The 24,337-nt window shown below is 44.2% G+C and overlaps 1 protein-coding gene across 3 annotated transcripts in view; it reads left to right on the forward strand.

Moving 5' to 3' along the window:
* RPAP1 (RNA polymerase II associated protein 1) overlaps nucleotides 1–24,337 on the forward strand; it is a 93,018-nt gene that overhangs the window by 20,689 nt on the left and 47,992 nt on the right. For all 3 annotated transcript variants that reach the window (XM_078787069.1, XM_078787068.1, XM_078787067.1), the window contains 6 exons: nucleotides 2,626–2,727; nucleotides 3,075–3,242; nucleotides 3,626–3,820; nucleotides 10,230–10,364; nucleotides 15,845–16,021; nucleotides 16,338–16,495. In XM_078787069.1, the coding sequence (XP_078643195.1) occupies nucleotides 2,626–2,727; nucleotides 3,075–3,242; nucleotides 3,626–3,820; nucleotides 10,230–10,364; nucleotides 15,845–16,021; nucleotides 16,338–16,495 (935 nt within the window). The remainder of the gene's footprint in view (nucleotides 1–2,625; nucleotides 2,728–3,074; nucleotides 3,243–3,625; nucleotides 3,821–10,229; nucleotides 10,365–15,844; nucleotides 16,022–16,337; nucleotides 16,496–24,337) is intronic.

A 24,337-nucleotide genomic window follows, 5' to 3' on the forward strand; every position in this document is an offset into this window, starting at 1 on the left:
GAAAGGAATGTTGAAGGATGTGCTATGTGGAGGTATTGTGGTTATTTAGTCTCCCGAGCCTAAGAACCATAGAGGTACTTGGCAGTACCATAGGTTGTTCTTTCACCCCGGACAGTTCTCTCGACCAAGCCTGTGGCACGGGGACAGCTTATCGATCTCACAGGAGCAACCCAGAGATCCCCCACATCCAGGGTGGTGTACCCCTGCCCTAACAAGTCAGGGCCACAACAGAGTTAGAGAGACAGAGACAGAGACAGAGGGGGGGGGGGGGTTGGTCCATGTGGACCGATCGGCACTCTGACTATGACCGTTCTACCCGAATGAATCCAGGAAGCAGGGAAGAGAATGGGGAAGATTTGGCTCCTGACTTGCGTTGGGGGGGTACAACCACCGCAGAGGCGTCCCCAATAGTTGCACCATAGGTTGTTCACCATTTGGGTAGAGTAGAGATCCAACGTTTCATGGGGTAACTCCCCCTGAAAATCCATATGATCGGAAATCTAAAAATCTAAGATGGAACAATCCTGCGGACCATCAAGTAGAAGGGCTGTATTGAGTTTCAGAGCACTCGGTTGATAAATAAGGGACGTGCAGAGATCCAAAGCTTCATGGGGTAACTCCGCATTGAAGCCCTCATGGTCCGAATTTGAAAAATACGAAATAGTAAAATGTAAGACTGAGTGATCCTGAGGACCATCGAGTAGAAGGGCTGTACAATATCGGGTTTCAGAGCCGTCAGTTGGTAAATATAGGACGAATAGAGATCCAAAGTTTCAGGGGGAAACCCCTCCTGGGAGCTCCCATGATCCGAAATCGAAAAATCAAAGCCTGTGTCATTGTGTGGGCAATTGAGTGGAAGGGCTGTACCGGCTTTCAGAGCAATTGATTGGTAAATAAGGGATGAGTAGGGATCCAAAATTTCAATGGGTAACACCCCTCCTCACACCTCCTGGGAGCCCCATTTATCCAAAATCGAAAAACTGAAGCCTGAGCGATTGTGTGGGCCATTGAGTTAGAAGGGCTGTATCGGATTTCCGAGCAATCGGTTGCTAAATAAGGTATGAGTAGGGATCTGAAGCTTCAGGGGGTAAACCCCTGGGAGCTCCTATGATCCTCAATATAAAAATGTAAGAGCGAGTGATCCTGCGGACCGGACCATTGAGTATAAGGGCTGTTTTGGGTGTCAGAGCAATCAGCCAGGTGATGAGGGAGGAGTAGCAAAAATAGCAAAAACTTAATGGATGGACGACCGGACGGACAGACATCCGGATATCACGACCCGTTTTATAAGTTCATCTCTTCGAGAATCGAGACGAGATGACCTAAAATAATCAAGTATAGCCTCAGCAAAAAATATTATTATTATTATTAGTAGGAGTAGTAGTAGTAGTCATTGTTACTACTTCTTCTACTACTTACTTCTTCTATTACATCTTCTACTACTTCCTCCACCACTTATTTTGCTACTTTTTCAACTAATACTTCTACTACTACTTATACTACCTCCTCCATTGCTTCCCTTATTACTTATACTGCTTCTTCCACTGCTTATTCTACTACTACTACTCCTTCTCCTTCTACTATTACTTCTACTTCTACTACTTCTACAACTTCGTTTTCGTCGCCCCAATTATTCCCACCTACTGCAGTTGACTCTAGAAAGGGTTTCGCTCAAGTCTTTCATGAACCAGTTGGCCACATCTGATGTTCAATTGAAGGTGACTTGGCCAGGTATTTGGAATTTGTTCAGAGGTGTCGGTGATTACCTGTCATCTTTTCACGAAAGAAAGGATATTTTTCATCCATCAACTAATTGTTGCATCAACATCCAGAGCCTGGTGTTGGCTTGGCGGTTAGGGTGCCGGCTTGGGATCCTAGGATCCTGGGTTCGAATCCCGGTCGATCGCTGAATTAACGCCAGGGGGGTTGACTCAGCCTGTCATCCTTCCGAGGTCGGCAAATTGAGTACCAGCTTGCTGGGATGAATGATCACGGTGTGTACCCGGATTCAGAATAGGTACACCGTATCCCTTCGCATCGTAAGAGCGTGACCAAGGGTTGGCGTCAGGAAGGGCATCCGGCCATAAAAACATTGCCTCAAACAGGGAACCATGATTGTCATGGGGCCCGCAAGGCTAACCCCCGCTCTAGCGGGGAAAATTGCCTCAAAAACGATCATTCATTCATTCATTCAACTAATTGTTGCAAATGAGCCACCCAGCTCGATGCCTATCCATGGAATGGTATGCTTTCTGATGCATGTGAAGCACCAATCCGACAGTTTATAATGTGTCTTGTAGTTGGGTCGGGAATCAAACCCAGGCTAGACAGCTCAATGGTAATTGCCCACCTTTGTATCATCCTTTCGGAGATCACTTGGTGAGAGAATGAGGATAAGCTGTCTGTAATCTTCAAGTGAATGCCTCATTGATTAAACACGACTAGAATTTTGTGGGTTATTAGACAAGTGAAGGCTCTGCCATACTAAATTTGGGACACACCAGTGCAATTGAGAATTAGCAATAAAAATTGAGTTGAACATTTGAACAAACTATTTATGACAACAGAGAAACTATATTGATTGTGTGTTGTGTGCTCTGTGCGTGCACGTGTACGTGTGTTCAGTGTGCTGGATACTCGCTGCAAGAGCTTTTCATTCTGGTGCGAAGCCAGGTCACCCAGCAACGAGTGTTGGCATTGCAGATTTTAGGCCGGATAATCTCCCAGGTAAGGCCACACCCAAAGCCTAATGTTAAGGATATACTGTTGCAACTAATTGCATTTCCATTATTTTCTGTGGAGGCAGCTATCTCTCATTTTGTGGGTCCTTCATTGGCTACTCAAGCATTATCAAAGGGTAGCCTAAATGCATCATGTTCCACTCACTGCTGTCTGTGCAGTGTATGTTGAATGAATGGATTTTCAAACGGCTATCATGTCGACAAGTATTTTTCTTTTAAATCATTGCAGAATTATTTATTTGTTAATTCCCTTTCTGCAACAACACAATATGAGTTACGATTCTAGATTGTCTTGACCTTTTGTAATTCAGATTTGTGGTTATGCTGTTTAAGGCTCAAGCTGGAGAACTAACCGAGAAGGTACAGGGCAGCCTGCTTCGAACTCTTTTAGATGCTGGCCTCTTATTCATCATTCGCTTTGCTCTCGATGATACAAGTGATGCTGTGATTGCTGCCGCTGCACAATCTCTCTGCAACCTCATTGTGTGTCCATCTGATGAGGTGAAATCAGCAATTATGAGTACTTTTGAGTTGTTCTTCTGAGGGGTTTGTCCAAACTAACTGAAAATTCTAAACTGCTTCATGTTTGTTGCTTTTTTAAAGGCAGGGAATATTTTCTTGCAGGATTAAAATGCACCTCACATTAATTCGGTTTTCAACAATTTGTTTTTGCTCAGTCGCATAGTTGGACATGCTGATGAATGATATACTTGAGCTAACTACACCATATTTATAAGTTCCACTTATGCTTCACTGGAGAGCATTACTGATTGATTTTTCACTTTCCAATCCCCATCTTTGTAATCCAACCACCATCTTTGTTAAGTGCTTCATTAACTGTAGTAGAAATAAGAAGTGATTTTGTGCCTTGGTGTGCATTCTAGGAATATTTGGACAAATTATTTTGCTGGTACCTGGGATCTTCAACTTTCCCCATGGCTCCAATGAAGCAGGAGTTTGAGGATGAGGATGATGATGATAATGATGATTTGGAGAACGAGAATAAGAACGAAGAGACATTCAAACAACATGAAGGAAAGAAGACCGACACTGACGTGGCACGTTCTGATGTTATCCAGGTGTGTTCCAGATTGCAAATTACAGGAACCCTCAGTTATAAGGTTTGATCCATACTGATGCTGCTTTGTGTTCATTCCTTGCTGTCTTTTGAAGGAATTCATAAAATTTTGATTGTGTAGTTCATTTTGCATGTGTAGTGTATATACAGTCACGTGAAAAAGTAAGTACACCCCATGTAAAGTTTTGACTTTTTCAACATATTTCAACATACAGCTATTTGATCTTCATTTCAACAATATTGATAGATAAAGGTGGTATAATATAACAAATATCATGAAACATTTACATTTTGTAGTCCATTGTATAATTTAAATAAACATAAATGCAAATTTCGCATGTGGAAAAAGTAAGTGTATATACATATATATACATATATAATTATATATAGTAAAATTTTACATTTATATTTCAATTCTACATCCACCAACCCATGAGTTTGTCTAACAACGTTATGAAATATCATATCATATTCTCTCATTCGGTGATTTTTCATTCGAGAAAAATCACTTTAAACCAAACCACTCTCAAATCCAGAACCCCAGACCAAAATCGAATGAATTCACCACCCTTTCTCTCTCCGCACAAGACACTTTGGGGTCCATAAAATCTTTCCTCCCATTACTTGTCCGGAGATTTCAAAGTAAATGTTATGCTACTAGCACGGGCACCCACTTTCCTGTTCTTTTCAAACAGTGCAACAATGCCATGCTTCAATAATCCCACGAAGCACCAATCGGCTTCTCAACCACAACCGTTCCACAACTCATCAAATATTCAAGAACCAACACTCATTCAGAGAATATTTGATCATCGGAGCTCCACAATTCACAGACACAAGTCGAAAGTATCCGTCACGTTTCCAATCAACAGACAACGTCAGATGAACCTTTATCTCCCAAACATGAACCGAAATAAGTATACAACTCATATACAAACAATTTATACAACACCTTTACCAAGATATCAAACATGAACATTATTTAAACCAAGCAGACATTTTACAAATACTTAAACTGACATCCACATCGTAATGAAAATCCAATCAAAATATTATCGATTTTAACAACACCAACCACTAAACCCCGACCAATCACTACACAAGACAGGGCTCAGTCGGTTGTCGTGGAAGAAATCGATCCCTCCGGTTGGTTGCATCCCCATACAAGCCTTCATCATTTGATGACCACCCATCATTGCAAAAATAGCAGTCTGTAACCATTTTTCCCGTTACCATTTCTTTTATCCATCGGTTTCAAGACCTTTCCATCATCCATCTTAAAACCAACACTTGCCACAGCAAAAATACTTCACGCTATTCGACGTTCTCTTCCCATCTAGGCACATGCAAGAACCCACTTTCAATAAAATCTGTTCTTTGGTTAAAACAAACAAATACAGTGTACATAAATCATTTACTTCACATTCCCCAAAAAAAGTACAGGAAATTACCTATTCTTAAGACTGATTAATCTGAACACGCAAAATCACAAAAAACCTACTCCAGCACTCTTAATCCCAAATACAGGCCCGAGGAGCCGCATTTTTCAAAGAATCCACTCTGCTCGGGACTGCAAGGTCATTTCTCCCAAGACGTGCCAATAAAAATGGAATGTTTTTAAACAACTTCTCTTGAGCACTTTATTTTCTCAAACATGACCATGCCTGTCTGAACTCATGTGTGCAGCTTCTGTTCGAAACAAGATATATATATATATATATATATATATATATATATATATATATATATATATATATATATATATATATATATATATATATATAGATATATATATATATATATATATATATATATATATATATAGATATATATAATATATATTTTCAATGCATGCATATATATAAATATATATATATGTATATATATTTTTTTTTAAACCAGAGTATCACACAATCTCATCGGCCAATAGCCACTCACACACACACACCTCGAACACATACCTCATTCAGACACGCAATACAACCCTTGACCTTAACCTTAATACAACCCTTAACCCGATAAATAATCCAATTCAAATGCTACACGACACATTTTTAATATACATTGAAACCGTACAACACTTCACATTGAAACCAATATACAATTTGATGCAGCTACAGATACACCTCCAGATGCAAATACAAACACGGACCATCTCGTCGACCAAGTTGTGGAACCCAGTTCCAATAGAGATCCCAGATCCCTTCGCCGGCCCAGGTTCCCTGAACCTTTTGCCAATAAAATGATTCAGCTCTTTGTTCCAGATCATATCACCCGTGTAGTCAGAACACTGCGAAGAGAGCAAGTTTTGACAGATGCTAAGCATACAAAGAACATGGAAAGGCACCTATAATGGTCCCCTTACCCTGTTCCTTGGTGGCCACCAGCTCGCATCTCCTCCACTGTGCCTGTCCCTCTCGGTCCTCCATTCACTGGGATATTGCGACCCTGCCGACCTTGATTTTGCAGGTGACAAGCCCTCTGCCAATGCTGGCAGTAATTTCTGCACTTCTCCAATGGTATTTTTAGCTGCTTCTAGGCTACCCTTTAAGCTAGCCCTTTTTGATTCCTCCTCTCTGCAGAGGCATTCTTCCATCCATAAGGTAAATACTTGCCAATTTACCTTACTTTTAGTTCCTCTAGCTTTGGCTCTTTTCTCCAACTCCTTACGCAAGTTTTCAATGCATTTTCTACTGAATGATCCTTCGACTGGGATTTCCTCATGCTGTCCCTTTGTGTCCACTTATTCCATACTTTCACATCCCTTATCACTCCTGGTCCATGTATTTTCCACATGTATCCCGTACAAAATCCAACCTCCGGCTCCACAGAGTTATCCGCTTTGCCCTCACTATTTCCATCCTCATGCTCTATTTCCCTTGCTGTGATTATCAATAGACAGTCCTCAAAGAATAATTTTTCCGTTCTTCTATTGTCTATCACACGCCTCCTTAACAACGACATGAACCCCCCATCAATAAATAATTCTTTATCTTTTGTCCTTTACTGTTACCTTTTTGTTCGGACTCACACTTGGGTTTTTGGCAAGAGCGGAGCACGCCACCCAGCGACGGCAAGCCACCTACTAGTAGAGAAAGACCTCACCTTAGTTATTGGGCCCCTCAGGTGGTTCCCGTCGCTTGGAGGCGACCCCGCTCTGTCATCCAACCAGTGAGCCTTGCTCGCTTGCACCAATCTGTGGGAGTCTGTCCTCCTTTATATCAGAATATGACAGACAACACGCAGTAGACAAGGGAATGTTTATTGATTACGTATGTCCGGAGAGAAATGTCTGATACCATTCAAGCAGATCTCTGCTTTTAGATTCAAGCAGATCTGATAAATTCTACTCAAGACAACATTCAATATATACTCAAGTTCTTTATGAGAAAGGAAGATAAAAGGGAAAGCTGAAACATAAGATAAGAACAAAGCTGATGTAAACGGACCCTTGGCTCCACATTTTTGCACAAGGTCAAACCACAGATAAAACATGTTTTTGCCAGCTCAGCACAAAAGAACAATTTTTTTTCCCCAGCAGTAGAATGGCTCGTTTACCAACCCTGTACAAGCAAGCATATCATCCCTGGCCTAACTCAGCTAGATCACATGATGCATTTACCCAGCATGCTCCTGGCAATGGCTGTCTGATTGGTCCAGAGATGACAATTATCCAATTTTACCCCGACACCTTGCACCTCACAGGCAATGAATGTTTCTGGCATTATTCGTCATTGTGTCCGAACATTTTCTGATCAAAATCCCATCATCCGCATATTGTCATATTGTTATGAACATTTGTCATTTCTCATTTGATGTTTCTTCAAAAAATGTCATTTAAATGAACAGGAGTTAGGTGACGTGATCGGCATGCTGGAGCAAGCTATTTATTGGCAGGTGGGTGCGACTCTTACATGCAGTCATTGTCATCGATAGGGCTTCATGATTAAGGTGGCTGGCTTAAGATCTTGGGATCTTAAGTTTGTGCCCTTGTCGTGCTGTTGAAATAACACCAGGTGGGTTGACTCAGCTTGTCATCTAAGGTCAGCAAAATGAGTACCAGCTTACTGGGGTAATAATCCATTCAAGTATCTTGTGTTGGAGTGGCGACCCGTCCAGGATTGTACGCCTGAGCCAAATTAGTCTGCCTTGGCCTCCCTATGCGCCTCACAGCATGAAAGGAATGTTTATTGTAATTTCAGCAACATGGTACCCCATCAAGAAGACTTGGTGTAAGTCAGGCAAGCTCATCTATCTGATATCTTTGTGGTAATCATTACTTGATGGAACTAGATGGTATTCATAGAATACTTACCCTGCACAGTCTTGAGAAGGACATGGTGCAAGCCAACTCTTCTGTTTTTTAAGGGTTTTTTTTCATATTTATCATTAAAAAAATTATACGGGTGGAGGCGCTTCTATGGTGAAGATTTAATGTCCTTCGGACCAACAGTTGCTAAGCGGAATTTTTTTTTCATTACTTATCGAATCAAGCGTTGTACTTGTCGAATTATGACGTCATAATGAAGGCATCGATATCATCATCAACATATCTTATTCCCTATGGGGAGTACTTGACAATGAGCCATGTTTCAATTTTTTCCATGGAGCGGGGTCTGAGATATAGAGGGGCAAAGTTTTTTGTTTTTTTGCAAGATGGCGCCTTTACCACTGAACTATGACGTCATAATTATCATTAAAATATTCTACAGGAAGAGGCGCTCCTGTGGTGAAAATTTCGTATCAATCAGTCCAAGAATTGCAGAGAAAAAAAATTCATACTGATCGAATCAAGCGTTGTAATTGCCGAATTTTGACGTCATTATTACGGTACTGATGACATCATGATTAACATACCTTATTCCCCAAGGGGAGTGCTTGACAGTGAGCCATATTTCAATTTTTTTCATGGAGTGGTTTTGGAGATATAGAGGTGCAACTTTTTTCGATTTTTCCAAGATGGAGCCTGTACCACGTGACCAATGACGTCATAATTATCATTAGAACAATTCTACAGGAGGAGCCGCTCATATTCTGAAAATTTCGTGTTCATTGGATTAACAGTTGCAGAGGAATTTTTTTTTTTTCATACTGATCAGATCAAGCGTTTTACTTGTTGAATTATGATGTCATAATGGAGGCACCTATGACATCATCATTAACATATCTTATTCCCCATGGGGTGTACTTGACAATGAGCTATGTTTCAATTTTTCCATTAGGCGGTTTGGGATATAGAGGTGTGACGTTTTTCCAAGATGGCGTCCGTACCACGTGACCTATGACGTCATAATTATCAGCAAAAAAATCTGCAGGCAGAGGTGCTCCTACGGTAAAATTTCCTGTCAATCGGACCAACGGTTGCCGAGAAAATGAATTTTTAAAATGCAGACACGGCACACGTACGACACACGTACGCAACCGAATGCCTAACCCTGCTTTTCGCTTCGTGAGCGCAGGGTAACAATACAGTGCCCAGCATAGAGCTTCAAAGCTAAACACTATGACTGGTTACTCTTTATGGAACTCCTGGAAGATGCATACAAATTTGGAACAAAAACATGTTTCTGTTATTTCTAGGAATAAGTCTTACAAATCTGTATCAAGTGCTTGGTAATGTCATCCTAAACTATGGTCTCATCTATATATATCTAAAAGAAAGTTTTTGTTTGTTTGTTTGTTTGTTTGTTTGTTTGTCTGTGCAAGCTAATCTCCTGAACGATGAAAGATAGGAGGAAACCTCCAATACAAAAAATGTCGGGACGGGCCCCGGGAAGGTTATAGGCGAGGTGGGCGGGTTGGGCCCATTTCACAATTAAAAGCTGAGCTGAATTATAGTAGTCAATCTTCTACGGCCGCAAGTAAAAGTTGAATTATAGTAGTAAATTCATTCAAAAAGAACTAAAAATGTCGGGACGGGCCCCGGGAAGGTTATAGGCTAAGTGGTGAGGCCGGTCGAGGCCGCTTCGGCCGGGCTGGGCCCATTTCACAATTAAAAGCTGAGCTGAATTATAGTCGTCAATCTTCTACGGCCGCCAGTAAAAGCTGAATTATAGTAGTAAATTCATTCAAAAAGAACCCAGGCAACGCCGGGTGCTTTCGGCTGGTCTACTATATAAGAGAGATGTTGGTCTGTGTGTGTGTCACCATTTTTCTCAAAGATGGCTGAACGGATCTTCATCAAACTTTCAGAGGTTCATCAGTGAGTGCCTGGGAGTGTTTTAAGTGCTCCCCCCCCCCCCCCCCCCCCCTGCTGGTAATCAACAAGTTGCGAATAGTGAAGTGACTAGCTGATTGTGATGTGTGAATGTGAAGTATTTCTGGTCATTTAGGTTGTATTAATTAAATTGACTTATGTTTGTTTGCTCATATGTTATTATGAAGGATTCTGTGCAATGGATTCCCAACAGGGTTTGCTGCAAACACAACTGCTGCAGCGTATCCGTTACATCTTGGAGGTGCTGCGACCAGGCCCCGCTGTGGTGCTGGCATTTCTCCAAGTGCTCACACGTATGGCTCGCCACTCAACACAAGCTGCTTCTCAGGTAGCCTTTCCTCACGGTGGTGCAATTGATGTAACCTTTAAAACACACTCAACTATTTCTTGTGGAGGGTAGTGGGAGTGTCAAACTCAACCATTTCTGCTGTGTCTGTCAGGAAATTGTTTGAGGACAACAATGCTAAACATCTGCAATGGCCATCTCTGGAGCCCTGACATTAAAGAACGTGTGTTACAAAAGTTATGTCACATTTACAATGGCTTGAGAAAGTATTCACACCCCTTGACTTTTTCACATTTTGTTGTGTTGCAGCCTAAATTAAAAATGGATTAAATTTACTTTTTTTTGTTACTGATCTGCACACAATACACCATGATGTCAAAGCGGAGTATAAGGTCCCACAGTTGACTGCATGTTAGAGCAGAAACTCATCGATCATAGATAGGAGGCATAACTTACATCTGGGGAAGGGTATAAAACAATTTCCAGCGTTAATAGTTCACAAGAGTACAATTTCCAGTGAGCTCCATCATTGGGAAATGGAAATAATATGGAACTACCCAGATTATTCCTAGAGCTGGCCATCCGACCAAACTGAGCAACCGGTCAAGAAGGACCTTGGTCAGGGAGGTGACCAAGAACCCAATGACCACTTTGGCAGAACTCCAGAGTTCCTTTGCTGAGATATGAAAACCTGCCGGAAGAGCAACAGTCTCTGCAGCACTTCACAAATCTAGGCTTCATGTGAGGGTGGCCAGATGGAATCCACTCCTGAGAAAAAGGCCACACGACAGCATTCCTGGAGTTTATAAAAAGGCACGTTAAAGACTGAGAGCATGAGGCAAAATATTCTGTGGTCTGATGAGACGAAAATTGAACTCTTTGACCTGAATGCAAAGCTCTACGTCTGGCAGAAACCGAGCACAGCTCTTCACCCATCTAACACCATCCCAGCATGGAGGTAGCAACATCATGATATGGGGATGCTTTTCAGCAGCAGGGACTGGGAGAATTGTAAGGATAGAGGGAACAATCAATGGATTCAAATACAGGCAAATCCTTGAGGAGAATCTGCTTCAGAGTGGAAAAGACCTTTGGGCTTAGACTGTGGTGAAGATTTATGTTCCAACAGGACAATGACCCCAAGCATACAGCCAAAGCAACACTGGAATTGCTTCAGAACAAGCCCAGACTGAAAGTCCCTACTAGTAATGGAATTATCCCTGGGGTTCTGAATCAATTGACAGACAGGTTGCCAACTCTAGGCCAATTAAGGGACCTGCTTGTGTGGCTCATGCATACCAATGACAAGCTCCAATAATTCCAATCTGAGATGCTAATTAAACATAAGAAATTAGACCAACGTGATAGTTTAACCCTAATTAAAACTTGCCACCAGATTTTGGCCAAATTTATTTTTTATTAGCCAGATCAATTTTAATTTAGTATGTCATGAAATTTGTTAGTGCTTGTTGAATCCAGGCGTTTTCAATGTAATAAACCCCTCCTATAGATTGAGCTTTCAGTCTGTCATGAGAGAAAATGGTTGCTTGGCTTTTTGTCTCCCTCTGTGTTGTATGAAAGTGGAGTATAAGCTTAAGGAATTTTTCCAATCTCTGTCTGTTTGCCTTTGTCAGTGGTCTATGTCTCTCTGTTGGTCTTGCTTTCTCTCACCAGTGATAATTGCATCCAACCAGAAATATTGTTTGGTGGTGCTCTCTCAAGCCTTTAATTTCCAGGGGGAGGGATTTTCAACCAATTAAGGATTCCCAAGAAGTTGAGACTCCAACCCCCCACCTTCCATTAGTAGGCTAAACTTATCTCTGCTGTGTCAAAGTCCTGCCAGCTGAGGTTATTTTGCTGCTGCTTGCCAGTGTTCTTCAACATGTGTGTATCGGTGTCCTCAGGAAAGATTTGAAGGGACTTGGCTCCTTCCATCACAGATGAATTCACACCATTCTAGGCATCTCAAATCAACAACAGTGGGCGAAGCACATACCATCTCAGAGTGTTCGGCAGCAGTGGGGTGGGGAAACGGGGACGGACAGTGAAACAGTGACAGAGAATGTCTCCCAACGTCAAATAGAGGGGTTTGGTGATCTGGCCCAAATGCCTGATGAGCAAACACCCAAGATCAGCCTGCTAAGCTGGCTACCCAAACCCCTGCCCACATGAGGTCCACGTAGATGATGGAAGGATGTGATCGGTACGGATATGAAGGATTGAAGATCCCAGAAAAGGCAACATCCCATATGTATGAAAAGGCAACAACATTAAGGGCAGGGTGGGGAACTACTTACAGACATGCTTTGACAGAGAACAACTCCAAGAGCAAATAGCATACCGAATGCAATGTCCAGAGTGCCAGCAAACCTTCCACAGAGAAAGGCAGAAACCAGTTTTTGGAGCAGCATGGAGCTTCACATTGTCCAACCTGCAAGAGGTGATTCAGTAGCCGTGGAGGTTTCATAGTCCACACATGTGGTCCATAAGACAATTGGGAGATTAACCCCTTGAACTCTTTGGCTTTGATCCCCCCAGTCGGGAGCGTGCCCGCATTCAACAGAGAAACCATAGGACATGACAGGTATCTGTGTTTGTCTGTGTCTCCCTCTACACAATATAATAGTTTGTGATTGATAGTTTTACCCTTGCCAGAGGAGAGGGTATTGCATTTGAGTCAGTTTGTTTGTTACTGCAAGTATGTTGGTTGGTTGGTTTGTCTGTCTGTTTGTCTGTCTGTTTGTGCGCAGTACTACGTCTACACTCTACATCGTTGCACATAGCATCGCCATACTTTACACACATATTTGCCTTGCCCTGGAATAGACTTTGCCCAATTTTAAACTCTCTAGGCCAAAGGTCAAGCTCAAGGTCACCCAAAACGATGGTCACCCAATCATTTGCGCCTCCCAATTGAAGCCCCGCCCTTAGGGCGGGTACCGTTGCTAGTAATATATAATGGCGATACAACAATTTTTCCCGCTTTGCTTTGAACAACGGGAATGAAGGGGGAGGAGCGTGTTAATATGTCTGGTTGACGGCTTTGGGTGGTGAGGGGGCTTGAAGCCAAATTTTAATCTTACAGCCGCCATGTTGGTGCTCGCCATCACTGTGATGTGAAGCGAAAGACGCCTCAGAGCTGTCACATTCGCAATCGCTATGTCGTATGTACTCCCGATACGTGTTTCCTTCATTGTAAAAACTACCAAGTCAATAGTTAAAAGGATTTTGAGCCGATAGGTGTTACGGCCTTGGCAAGATCGATGGAGACAGCGATCTGTTAGCTTATACACCGCCCAACAAATAGCTATATAGAATTTTCTCATGTAGAGATTAAACCCACGTCGTTTGAACTTTGGCAGAGGTCATTATATACTTTTAATGATCCAAAATGGCCGATCAAAAAAGTACATTTTGGCAAGTCCTTGGTCTCTGACCGATTTTTCATTTGTTTGTCTGTTTGTTTGTTTGTCCACTTGTTTGTCCGCACAGAATAAATATGATTTTCTCTGCAACCGTTGGTCCGATTGACAGGAAATTTTCACCATAGGTGCAACTCCGCCTGTAGAATTTTTAAATGATAATTATGATGTCATAGGTTGCAGATTAGGGTGACATAGTCACAATTTCGGTCTTCGAGGCCGGCCGATAGGCAAAGTGTGACCAGAAGGGACGAGGTTCTCCTGACCACGTGGCCCTCGACTTGGTGGGGTTTGTCCGCATAATGTGGGCGCATCAGGATGAACTTTGGCCGGGGAGCGTTTGGGCGCGAGGCGCGTTTGGGCGCCCCGGTCTGATACTGCCGCCCACGCGCATAACAACGTGTGAGTGCACGTGGGTCCCGGCGGTCCCACTGGCCTAGCGCTACCATGTTTAGACAGCGAAATTCGTCCCCGGGCACCGGCACCTACTCCCGGAAGTCGAGAGAATGGCGGCGCCAGGCACGGTAGGACACCCGCGGAGCCCCGGCGGACCAGGGACGCGCGAGCCTACGCGTTAGCGTGCTACGGCGGAATCAACGGCTTCGGCCACGGCCGGGCCGATACTCGGCCCGGTCGCACCGGAAATGAACTGGTTCGACGCCCGCGCTGGAGAGGTCGCGGGCGACTGAGATGTATTAACAAATTAATTAATTAATTAATTTGAGACGTCCAATTTCTAGTGTTTGGAAATTTGGGAGAGCTTGACCCTAGCCTTTCCCTTGCGAGGGCAAGGAGGAACTTAACACTTAACACTTAAGCTTAGCTTGAAGTACACCCTGACCAGCGCTCACGGTGGGACGGCAAGGCAACCAGAAGGGACGAGGTTCTCCTGACCACGTGGCCCTCGATCTGGGAAGCGAGAGGCGTTCCGTTCGTGGACGCGCCCCTCACGCCCGACTTTCGGGCGGCCCCGGCAGGCCGTTTGTTTTGACGTTCCGTGACAGGCCCCGCACCCCCACCTCCGGGCCGACCGGGCGACCGGAATGAATCCCGGTGTCCCGATCCGAACCTTCAGAGCGGGCCGGCTGGGGAGTGCCTGGCACCCCGTACCTGCACTTTCCGTCCCTGCGGTCCCAAATACCGGAACCACCCGAATACCACTTTATTCGACAAAATGAGGTGCGGCCTACATCTAGGCAAGGCCGCGTGCCGTCATCGCGCTTTCACCTTAAAAGACTTATTTGATATAAGTTGATATTTTGATATAAGCCTTAGAAAACCAACCCTATAGAAGTCAATACCTCCAACGACACAGGCGCGCATTCGTGCCGCGTGACGTGGTGACGTCATCGCGCTTTCACCTTAAAAGACTTATTTGATATAAGTTAATATTTTGCTATAAGCCTTAGAAAACCAACCCTATAGAAGTCAATACCTCCAAAATACCTCCAATAAAGCGCCTTTGGGCTTCTGGAAAAGCGCTATACAAAATAAATGAATTATTATTATTATTATAGGTCACGTGGTTTGGCCGCCATCTTGGAAAAACCAAAAAACTTTGCACCTCAAAATCCCCGAAAGCGGAATAGAAAAAATTGAGACATGGCTGATTGTAAAGAGCTCTCCATGTGGAATAGCATCTGTTAATGATGATGTCATAGGTGCCTCCATTATGACGTCATAATTTGACAAGTACAAAACTTCATCCGAACAAGATGAAATTTCTTGAGCATAATCTAGGGATAAATTGGTGGAGAGAAAAAATAAATGATGACGTCATCGGTCACGTGGTTTGGCCGCCATATTTGTTTTAACACAAAAGCCTTAAAAACCACTGAAAACCCATCCTGGCGAGGGTCTGCAATCTCTGATTGCTCTTTCTTGTTCTATCTGTTATATGTTGCTTTGTGTTTCTCACTGTAATTAATCTGAATCTTCACGTTTATAAATTTTGAATGTGTTTTGAGCTGACGTGCCTTGCTGATAAGTTAAATATGTTGTATTCCTGGTTGAGTTTATCACCCCACCTCCCTCCCCCAACCCATCCAAATAAGTTTGATGTTTCAAGCTCTTCGCGGTGTTTCTGGTATGGTGTGTCAGGTGTTAGACTGTCCGGGACTGGTGGAGATGCTGGTGCGTGAGTTCTTACCTGTGACGTGGGAGACCTCGACAAAGGCTGGTAGAGACCTGACCCTTGCACATGGCCTCCCATTGGCCCCTGCCATGAAGTTGATGCGTGTTTTGTCTCAGGTTGGACGACATGCTTCAGCCATCATTGTGAGTACTTTGCCTATATATATGTTGATTATTTGAGTTATTAGATAATTTATTCAAATCTACATTCAATTAGACAAATGTTTCTTCCACAGCATTATCTTATGACAAAGAAATTGTGCTCTTCCATTAACTTCATTCATATTGGGGCATGTAGCTTACATTTGGACTTTATTTGCTGAAATCTACAGTCATCTATGTGTTATTCTATGTCAAATGATAACAAAGAGAATTAACAGAATTTGGCAGAAACTGCACATGTGGTTCGCAGTGATTTGTGAGGGAAGCAGGTCACGTAAGTGCCTCGCTTATTCTTCAGCTGTACAAGCTGGAAATGCGAACACGTGTGGCCCGCTTTCTAGCTGAAGATCCAAATGCGATGCTGCTTGAACCCATTCAGGGCCAGGGCCTCGCACTGGAGGCCCTGCGTCTCTGGGCCGTTGCTGCCAGTTATGGGCAGCTTTGTGATCTCTTCCGGTAAGTCTTTTCTTTTGCTTGTGCCAACGGCAAATGTTCTAATTGTAGTAATAAAATTAAACATAATTTACAGGTAACTCCGATTTATTGAATTGTAGCACTGTTCTCAAATCTGCTAAAATTATGTGCAAAGGTTTATGCCTTGCATGGGATGTCCACTGGTTTTTTATTTTTTGGTTTGGATGTCTACTTGAATCCCGGTGTGTACCCCGGTTTAGAATAGGTACACCGTATCCCTGCGCATCGTAAGAGGCGACTAAGGGTTGGCGTCAGGAAGGGCATCCGGCCATAAAAACATTGCCTCAAACAGGGAACCATGATTGTCATGGGACCCTTAAGGCTAACCCCTGCTCTAGCGGGGAAAATGGCCTTAAAACGATCATACATTAATTAATTAATTAATTAATTAATTCATTCATGTCGACTATGAAATTGGCTGATATCGAGATAAACTGCGCGTGTTCCGTCGCTGCATTGACTGGTTTGATCGAAAGACAGCATGTTGTATTTCACAAACATAATGCATGTCTGTCTATGAGTGCCATTGAGGATGTAAAATGAAGTAAAACACACGGAAAATGATCTTTTATAACACGTGGTTGTTATCGTGACTGGTCGTTTGTGTGCTCGTTCAGTGTGCTTTCATATCTTTAGCCCGTCCCCTGCGCAGCGGGAGATGGAGTTGCAATCACTTGTCTGTGTGTCTGTCTGGACTGTAACGTTTTTACCATTTTGGGCTTTTGTCATCAACGTTTCAATCAAGCCTTATTATGAGAATATGCAGAAGACACATTAATAATCTGGTCAGAAGATCAAAGGTCAACGTCACATAAAATCGTCAATTTCCATCCCAATTGACTTGAAATTCAAGGAATTTGCATATTGGGTCACCGAATTGGTTCACTAATAAAATGGTAGAAGCTGATTGATTTTGTTTTGTTTTTTTAGATAAAAAGGTCAAAGACACAAAATTGTCATTTTTCATCCGATTGACTTGAAATTTGAACAAGATTTGCATTTTGGGTCACTGAATTTGTTAATCAATAAAACACTAGAATCTGATTGTTTTTTTAAGGTCAAAGGTCAAGGTCACAAAATTGTTGATTTCCATCTGACTTGCAATTTGAGCATTGTTTGCATATTGGGTGACTGCAGCCTATTGCTTTTGAGTTCAAAATGTCAAGGTCGCCTAAAATAGTCCATTTTTTCTACAAATATTAGCTGTTTTCATCATGTTTAGCATATGGAAAAATAATTTTGAATACAAAGCAGACACAGATGGGCTTAGCATTTTCATAGGGTGATGCTTTCTAGTTTTTTTTATTGCTTCGAGAAGTATGACGATATAAAAATTTTGTGTTCTCCTTCCCTGTCCTTCAAAAGAAAGGGTTCCTGTTGTCGTATAATAATAAATGTTACCATCGGAACCACTATGTTAAGCTCGCATTCCGCATCTTGTTTCTCAATCCTGGAAAGTGACATTTAAAATCCGCAACCTTGCGTTAAACGGACACAAATTTTTTTTCCAAGTAAATCGATTATTATCTTTTCATCCAAGTAAATCGATTACGAGCTTTCCAGCATTATATTTTTTATTATTCTACGGCAGAAGGAACCACTAAATGAAAGCTTAAGATGCCACTTCTTCTTCCTCAATCCCAGAAACATGGGTTTTAAAAAGCAACTTCATGATTAAACTGACACAATTTTTTGTTCCTGATAAATTGATTATTTCCAACCAAGTAAATCAATTGTTACCTCTCCAACGGTACCATTTCTCGTATTATATGACAGCAGGGACACTTGACAATGAATCAACACACACACGCACGCACCACCAACACACACACCTCCAATGTACGCACCACCAACGCACGCATACCACCAGTGACATACATACCACCAGTAACATGCATTCCACCAGTGACATGCATACCAACAGTGACACGCATACCACCAGTGACACGCATACCACCAGTGACACACATACCACCAGTAACACGCATACCACCAGTGACACGCACACCACCAGTGACACGCACACCACCAGTGACACGCACACCACCAGTGACACGCACACCACCAGTGACACACAAACCACCAGTGACACGCACACCACCAGTGACACGCATACCAACAGTGACACGCGCGCCACCAGTGACACGCACGCCACCAGCGACACGCGCGCCACCAGCGACACGCGTGCCACCAGCGACACGCGCGCCACCAGCGACACGCGCGCCACCAGCGACACGCGCGCCACCAGCGACACGCGCGCCACCAGCGACACGCGCGCCACCAGCGACACGCGCGCCACCAGCGACACGCGCGCCACCAGCGACACGCGCGCCACCGGCGACACGCGCGCCACCGGCGACACGCGCGCCACCGGCGACACGCGCGCCACCGGCGACACGCGCGCCACCGGCGACACACGCGCCACCGGCGACACGCGCGCCACCGGCGACACGCGCGCCACCAGCGACACGCACCACCAGCGACATGCACCACCAACGGTATACACACCATCAATGCACACACACTCCCTTAAGTAATGTGTGAAATTCAGAAAGAATGGTCCAAAGCGTTGCTTTTTGTCAGTTCTGTTGTGTGCCATTTTTTTTTTCTTGTATACAAGATTGAGGCTCGTGTAAGAGGTAACCTCAATCCCCCCCCAAAAACGGACACACAAAACATACAACAACGGGAGCGGGAGACAAGATGGATGGAGAGAGAGAGGGAGGCACACAAGTACAACAGCAGAGAACAGGGACAACGGAAGATCTGTGGGAGGGAGAGGGCTTGGGGGGAGGAGGCATGGGAAGGTGGGGTGGGCCATCACATGATACCTGCTTTTTTTTGACGGTGTGGTGACCAGCCAAACTTTAATTTTTTCTGTTTGTCATATTACTTCATTTTTACACTTGACTTGTCCTATGTTTGTCATATAATTATTACTAGAAGCACACGCTCCATACGGGAGTGGCCAGAGGGGTTGTGTTATCCTTATTCAAAATATCTCTCGCTGCATAACTCAAAACACCTTTGCACTGGGAAACGTGGACACAGGAATACTGCACTGTAGTGGGTGGGTGCTTGTAATACCCTCTCCCAACTGGAACGGCGCTACACGATACACATTTACATACAGAATTTGTGTCCCTCCCCCTTCACTACCCACACCACCCTGGCCACCGGCAAAGATAAATACACCCCTATACATTAATTGAGGTCATGCAAGTAGCAAGTCTGAATGTAATCGGCTTTGAACTGCAGGCGGAGTGGTGGGACAAACAAACAAGCACACACCGATCCATGAATTAGCGTCAGGATTATTCGATCTTTATTTATTTTGTTAACTGTGATGTGATAAGGTTAATGGTAGGGCTTGTACACAAATCCCATGTAAAGAACTGACATTAGAAGACACCAGAGGAGGTGTTGAAGATATCAATGCCATGTATGGGATTAGAACCTGGCATTATTGCAGCATGGGCCTTCTGCTCAAGCTGGGTATGCCGAAAAGGTCAATTTGAATGTAACAAATGTATCAATTCCATAAGGGGAAACCAGGATATTGTCATTGAAGGGAAGCATTCGTTTTGTTCACATATCTCATGACAAAACATGAATAATATGATGTGTAAACACATTACATTACATGTTACAAGGGCAATTGGGATATTAAATTTACCTTTTCACACATTTCCCACTTTTGTCTTTCTCATGGTCCTCAATTTTAATAGTAATTTCTTATCAGGTCCTCCATTTTTTTTTACAATGGCAAATCCTGATTGCATTCATCGACTTACTTTTTCACACATTTGTACTCCTTTCAGGCAATCAAAGACGTTTTTTTTTCTTCAGTGTGCCCATTGCAATGCTGAAACAGTCACCCTAGCTTTGACAATTGATATGGATAAATAAAACTTGGTGCTATTCTTATTTGGATTGGAGTAACAGCTGTCATATTATTGCTCAACTAGCAGGTACCCGTGGTGCCGTGTAATGTAAAATGGATCTTCAGCAAAATGGATGCAAAGGATAGTTAATTGAGTTAATCAACTGCCTCCAACCCGTTCCCCAAGTCATCTACTCCCCCAACCTATCCAAACCCCAAGTCCTCTACTTACACCCTCTTCCCACACCCCAAGTCCTCAACCCTCTCCACCCAACCCAAGTCTTCAACTCCCCCTTCCCCACCCTAACCACAAGTCCTCCACTCCCACTCAAACCCAAGTCCTGAACTCCCCACCCCCAACCCCAACCCCAGGTTTTCTTCCACCTCCCCCCCCCAACCCAAGTACTCTACTCCCCCTTTCTAACCCAAGTCATCAACTCCCCCACAGCCCACACCCAACCCCAAATCCTCTACTCCCCCCCAAACCATGTCCCCAACCCCCTCCCTCTCAACCCCAAGTCCTGAGCTCCCCACCCCTAACCCCATGTTTTCTTCCCCCTCTGTCCTCCCCTTCCCCTTTCATCTTCTAAGCGAGAGGATATTCTTACATAATTACATATTATTACCTCTGCCACCAAATGTTAATGGAGGTTATGTTTACACCCCTGCCTGTCCGTTTGTGAACAAAATATCTCAAACAGTTGTGGATGGATTCGGACGGAATTTGGCAGAGATGTAGCGTATGTGACAAGGACGAAATTATTAGATTTTGGTGAAGATCCGGATTCGGATCCGGCTACTAGAATTTTTATAGTGATTCTTCACCATTGGGAGATCGGGCCAAAAACGATACATAGCAGGATATCTCAAAAAGTTGTGGACGGATTTGGACGAAACTTGGTGGACCAGTTGGGTGTCTGACAAGGACGAATCGATTCGATTTTGGTGAAGATCTGAATGTGGATTCGGATATGAGAATTATTTAATGCATTAAATGATTCTTCACCATCGGGAGATTGGGCCAAAAACGATACATAGCAGGATATCTCAACAAGTTATGGATGGATTTGGAAAAAACTTGTTGGACAGGTTGTGTGTGTGTGACAAGGAAGAATCGATTCGATTTTTGTGAAGATCCAGATCCGGATCCAGCTAGTATAATTTTTAAAGTGGTTCTTCACCATTGAGTGATATGGCCAACCAGGTGGAGGTATGCTCTCTACTGAGTGCCGTTCTAGTTTCTTAATATATCATTAAAATGGTGGAATAGTTAACTCTCTTTCCCCTCCACTATACACCTTGATAACCATCTTTGCCCCCTTCACAACTTCTCCTTTCACCCCATTCACAATATCGGTAGCAGCGAGATATGTCTCGTTAGAACAGTAGCTGAACTACCTCCAGGTTCCCATTCACAGTCTCACGAGATATGTCCTGCAGAAATCATGTGGAATGGCCCCTCTCAAGTGAGTGTAAAAAAACAACAACAAACAAACACCTTTAGAGGCCATTTTTCCCCGCAAAGCGGGAGTTGGCCTTTTTCGGGCACCGTGGTTGTTTTTGTTTTTGTTGGTTCCCTTTTTGAAGCAATGTTTTACGGCCGGATGCCCTTCCTGCCGCCAACCCTTTTTGTCGCCTTTTTTTTTGTATACTGAATCGAGGCTAGTGAAAGAGCTAACATTTACTTCACAAACAAATCAACCAGACAAACAAAATATATAAAAAGAGGGAGCGGAAGACAAGATGGGAGAGCAGGGGAAGCACACAAACACAACATTTGAGAGCAGGGAGATGTGTGGAAGGGAGAGGGCTTGGGGGGAGGAGGCGTGGGAAGGGGGGGGGGGGGGGGAGGGGAGGGAGAAGTATAAAACACAAGGGGACCGAAATTAGCGGGGGTAGAAAAGATCAAGGTTTTGGATGGGGGAAGATAAGAGATGGTGGTGAACAGCTGTTTTAAAGACCTGGAGGGTGGAGTGGGATTGAAGAGAGTAAGGGAGTTTGTTCCAGAGGTGGGAGAAAAGAGGAATGAAGGAGTGAAGGTGAGCAGAGAGTCTTGATTTTGACAATTTAACCATAAGAGGGTTGCAGGCAGATCTTGTGCGACCTGTAGGAATATTTGTGGGACAGAGCCCAGAGAGAGCTGGGGGGGCAAGGCCAGAGAGGAGTCGGTAGAAGACGGAAAGACCACCAACCTGCCTGCGGTGAGTGAGTGAGAGGCCCTTGGAGTTGGATTCATCGCGGGAGATTCCAATGATTCTGAATACTTTGGTTTCAACAGCGTGAAGACGAGCTAGGTGTGAGGCAGGAGCACCAGCCCAGAGGGGAGAGCAGTATTCCATTGAGCTGCGGATGAAAGCCTTGTATGTGGTGAGGAGCTCAGGTGTGCCAAGGAAGGACTTCGCACAACGGAGGATGCCCAGTCGGCGACTGGCTTTGGAGGCCAGATTTGAAATGTGGTTTTCCCAGGAAAGATCATGGCAGATAGTGAGACCCAAAAGCTTGAGTGACAGAACTTCTTGGAGAGGATTATTCAGAAAGTGGATGGGAGGGTTGTCCAGTCGGTCTTTTCGGAGAGACATCGTAAGAGTGTGAGATTTGTCAGGATTGAAAGACATGTTCCACTTGTTTGCCCAGTCTGTGATTTTGTCCAGGTCTTCAGAGAGTGAGGAGGCTGCAGACTGCCGATCTGAGGGATGAAGAATGGAGCAACAGAGAGTAGAGTCATCAGCAAAGAGATAGAGAGGATTTTCAAGAGAGTCAGAGAGATCATTGATGAAGACCAGAAAAAGCACAGGGCCCAGAACACTGCCTTGGGGAACTCCAGCCTGAACAGGAAGAGGAGATGAGAGAAACCCATTCAGGGCCACACGTTGACTACGACTAGAGAAGAAGTCCGCCAGCCATGCGTGGAGATTTCCATGGATACCAAAAGAGGAGAGTTTGGTGAGCAGAGCGGGGTGCCAGACCGTATCGAAGGCACGTGATATGTCAAGGGAGACTGCTCTAATTTCCTGTTTGGCATTGAGGACCTCCATCCATTGTTGTGAAAGCAGAAGCAGCATGTCCAGAGTAGAGTGTCCAGGTCTGAAACCAAATTGATGATCAGAGATCAAGCCATTGGAGAAGAGGAAAGATTTCATATCTGAAGCAATGATGGATTCCATGACTTTCCTGATAATTGGGAGAAGGCTGATTGGTCTGTAGTTGCTAGGATCTGTTTTTGCACCTTTTTTGTGCAAAGCGGTGATGTTGGCTGATTTCCAAGCAGATGGCAGATGACCTTGAGCGAAAGAGAGGGTGAAGAGAACAGAGAGAGGGAGTGAAAGAGCGGAAGAACATGATTTTAGGACCCGTGGGCTGATGCCGTCAGGACCAGTTGCAGAATCAGAGTCGAGGGTTGACAGAAACTATTCCACCTTGTCAGGAGGAAAGGACACAGAGTCCAGCAGCAGCTGGGTACGACTGGGTACTGTTACGAATTCCGGGTTTAAGGGGGTTACAATTCAGGTCATTTCTGATTAATGTATATTCTATTAAAGGTTGTTGTGATTGAAGGGTCAGGAGCCCTTCTGGGAAATAGGAGACCGGAAACGGGATCGAGAAGAAAAGGGCGGCGATCTTAAGCTTCGAAAGCTCCGACGCGAGCGGAGGCGATCGTTACCTACTTTGGAACGGAGTTGGAAAAGCCCGTCTGGCGAGGGGAGTTACCGGCGCGGGGCGATTGATTGCCGGTTACGTGTCAAGGTGCCGTGTGGTCCTGGAAGGAACCAAGCGCCCGGCGCTGTTCGAGAGATTGGAAGGAGACGGTTGAGAGTTGAGACTGCAGCTCGAGACCGAGCCGCCGAACGTGAAGGACAATGGAACCTTGCCTCTGTGAACCGAAGTCCGCGTGTCAGGAGAGCGCCGGATTACTGCGGAACCTGCGAAGTCGGGTATCCTCG

This window comes from Myxine glutinosa, chromosome 11, assembly GCF_964187855.1.
Source record: "Myxine glutinosa chromosome 11, kmMyxGlut1.1, whole genome shotgun sequence".
Classification (NCBI taxonomy): Eukaryota; Metazoa; Chordata; class Myxini; order Myxiniformes; family Myxinidae; genus Myxine; species Myxine glutinosa.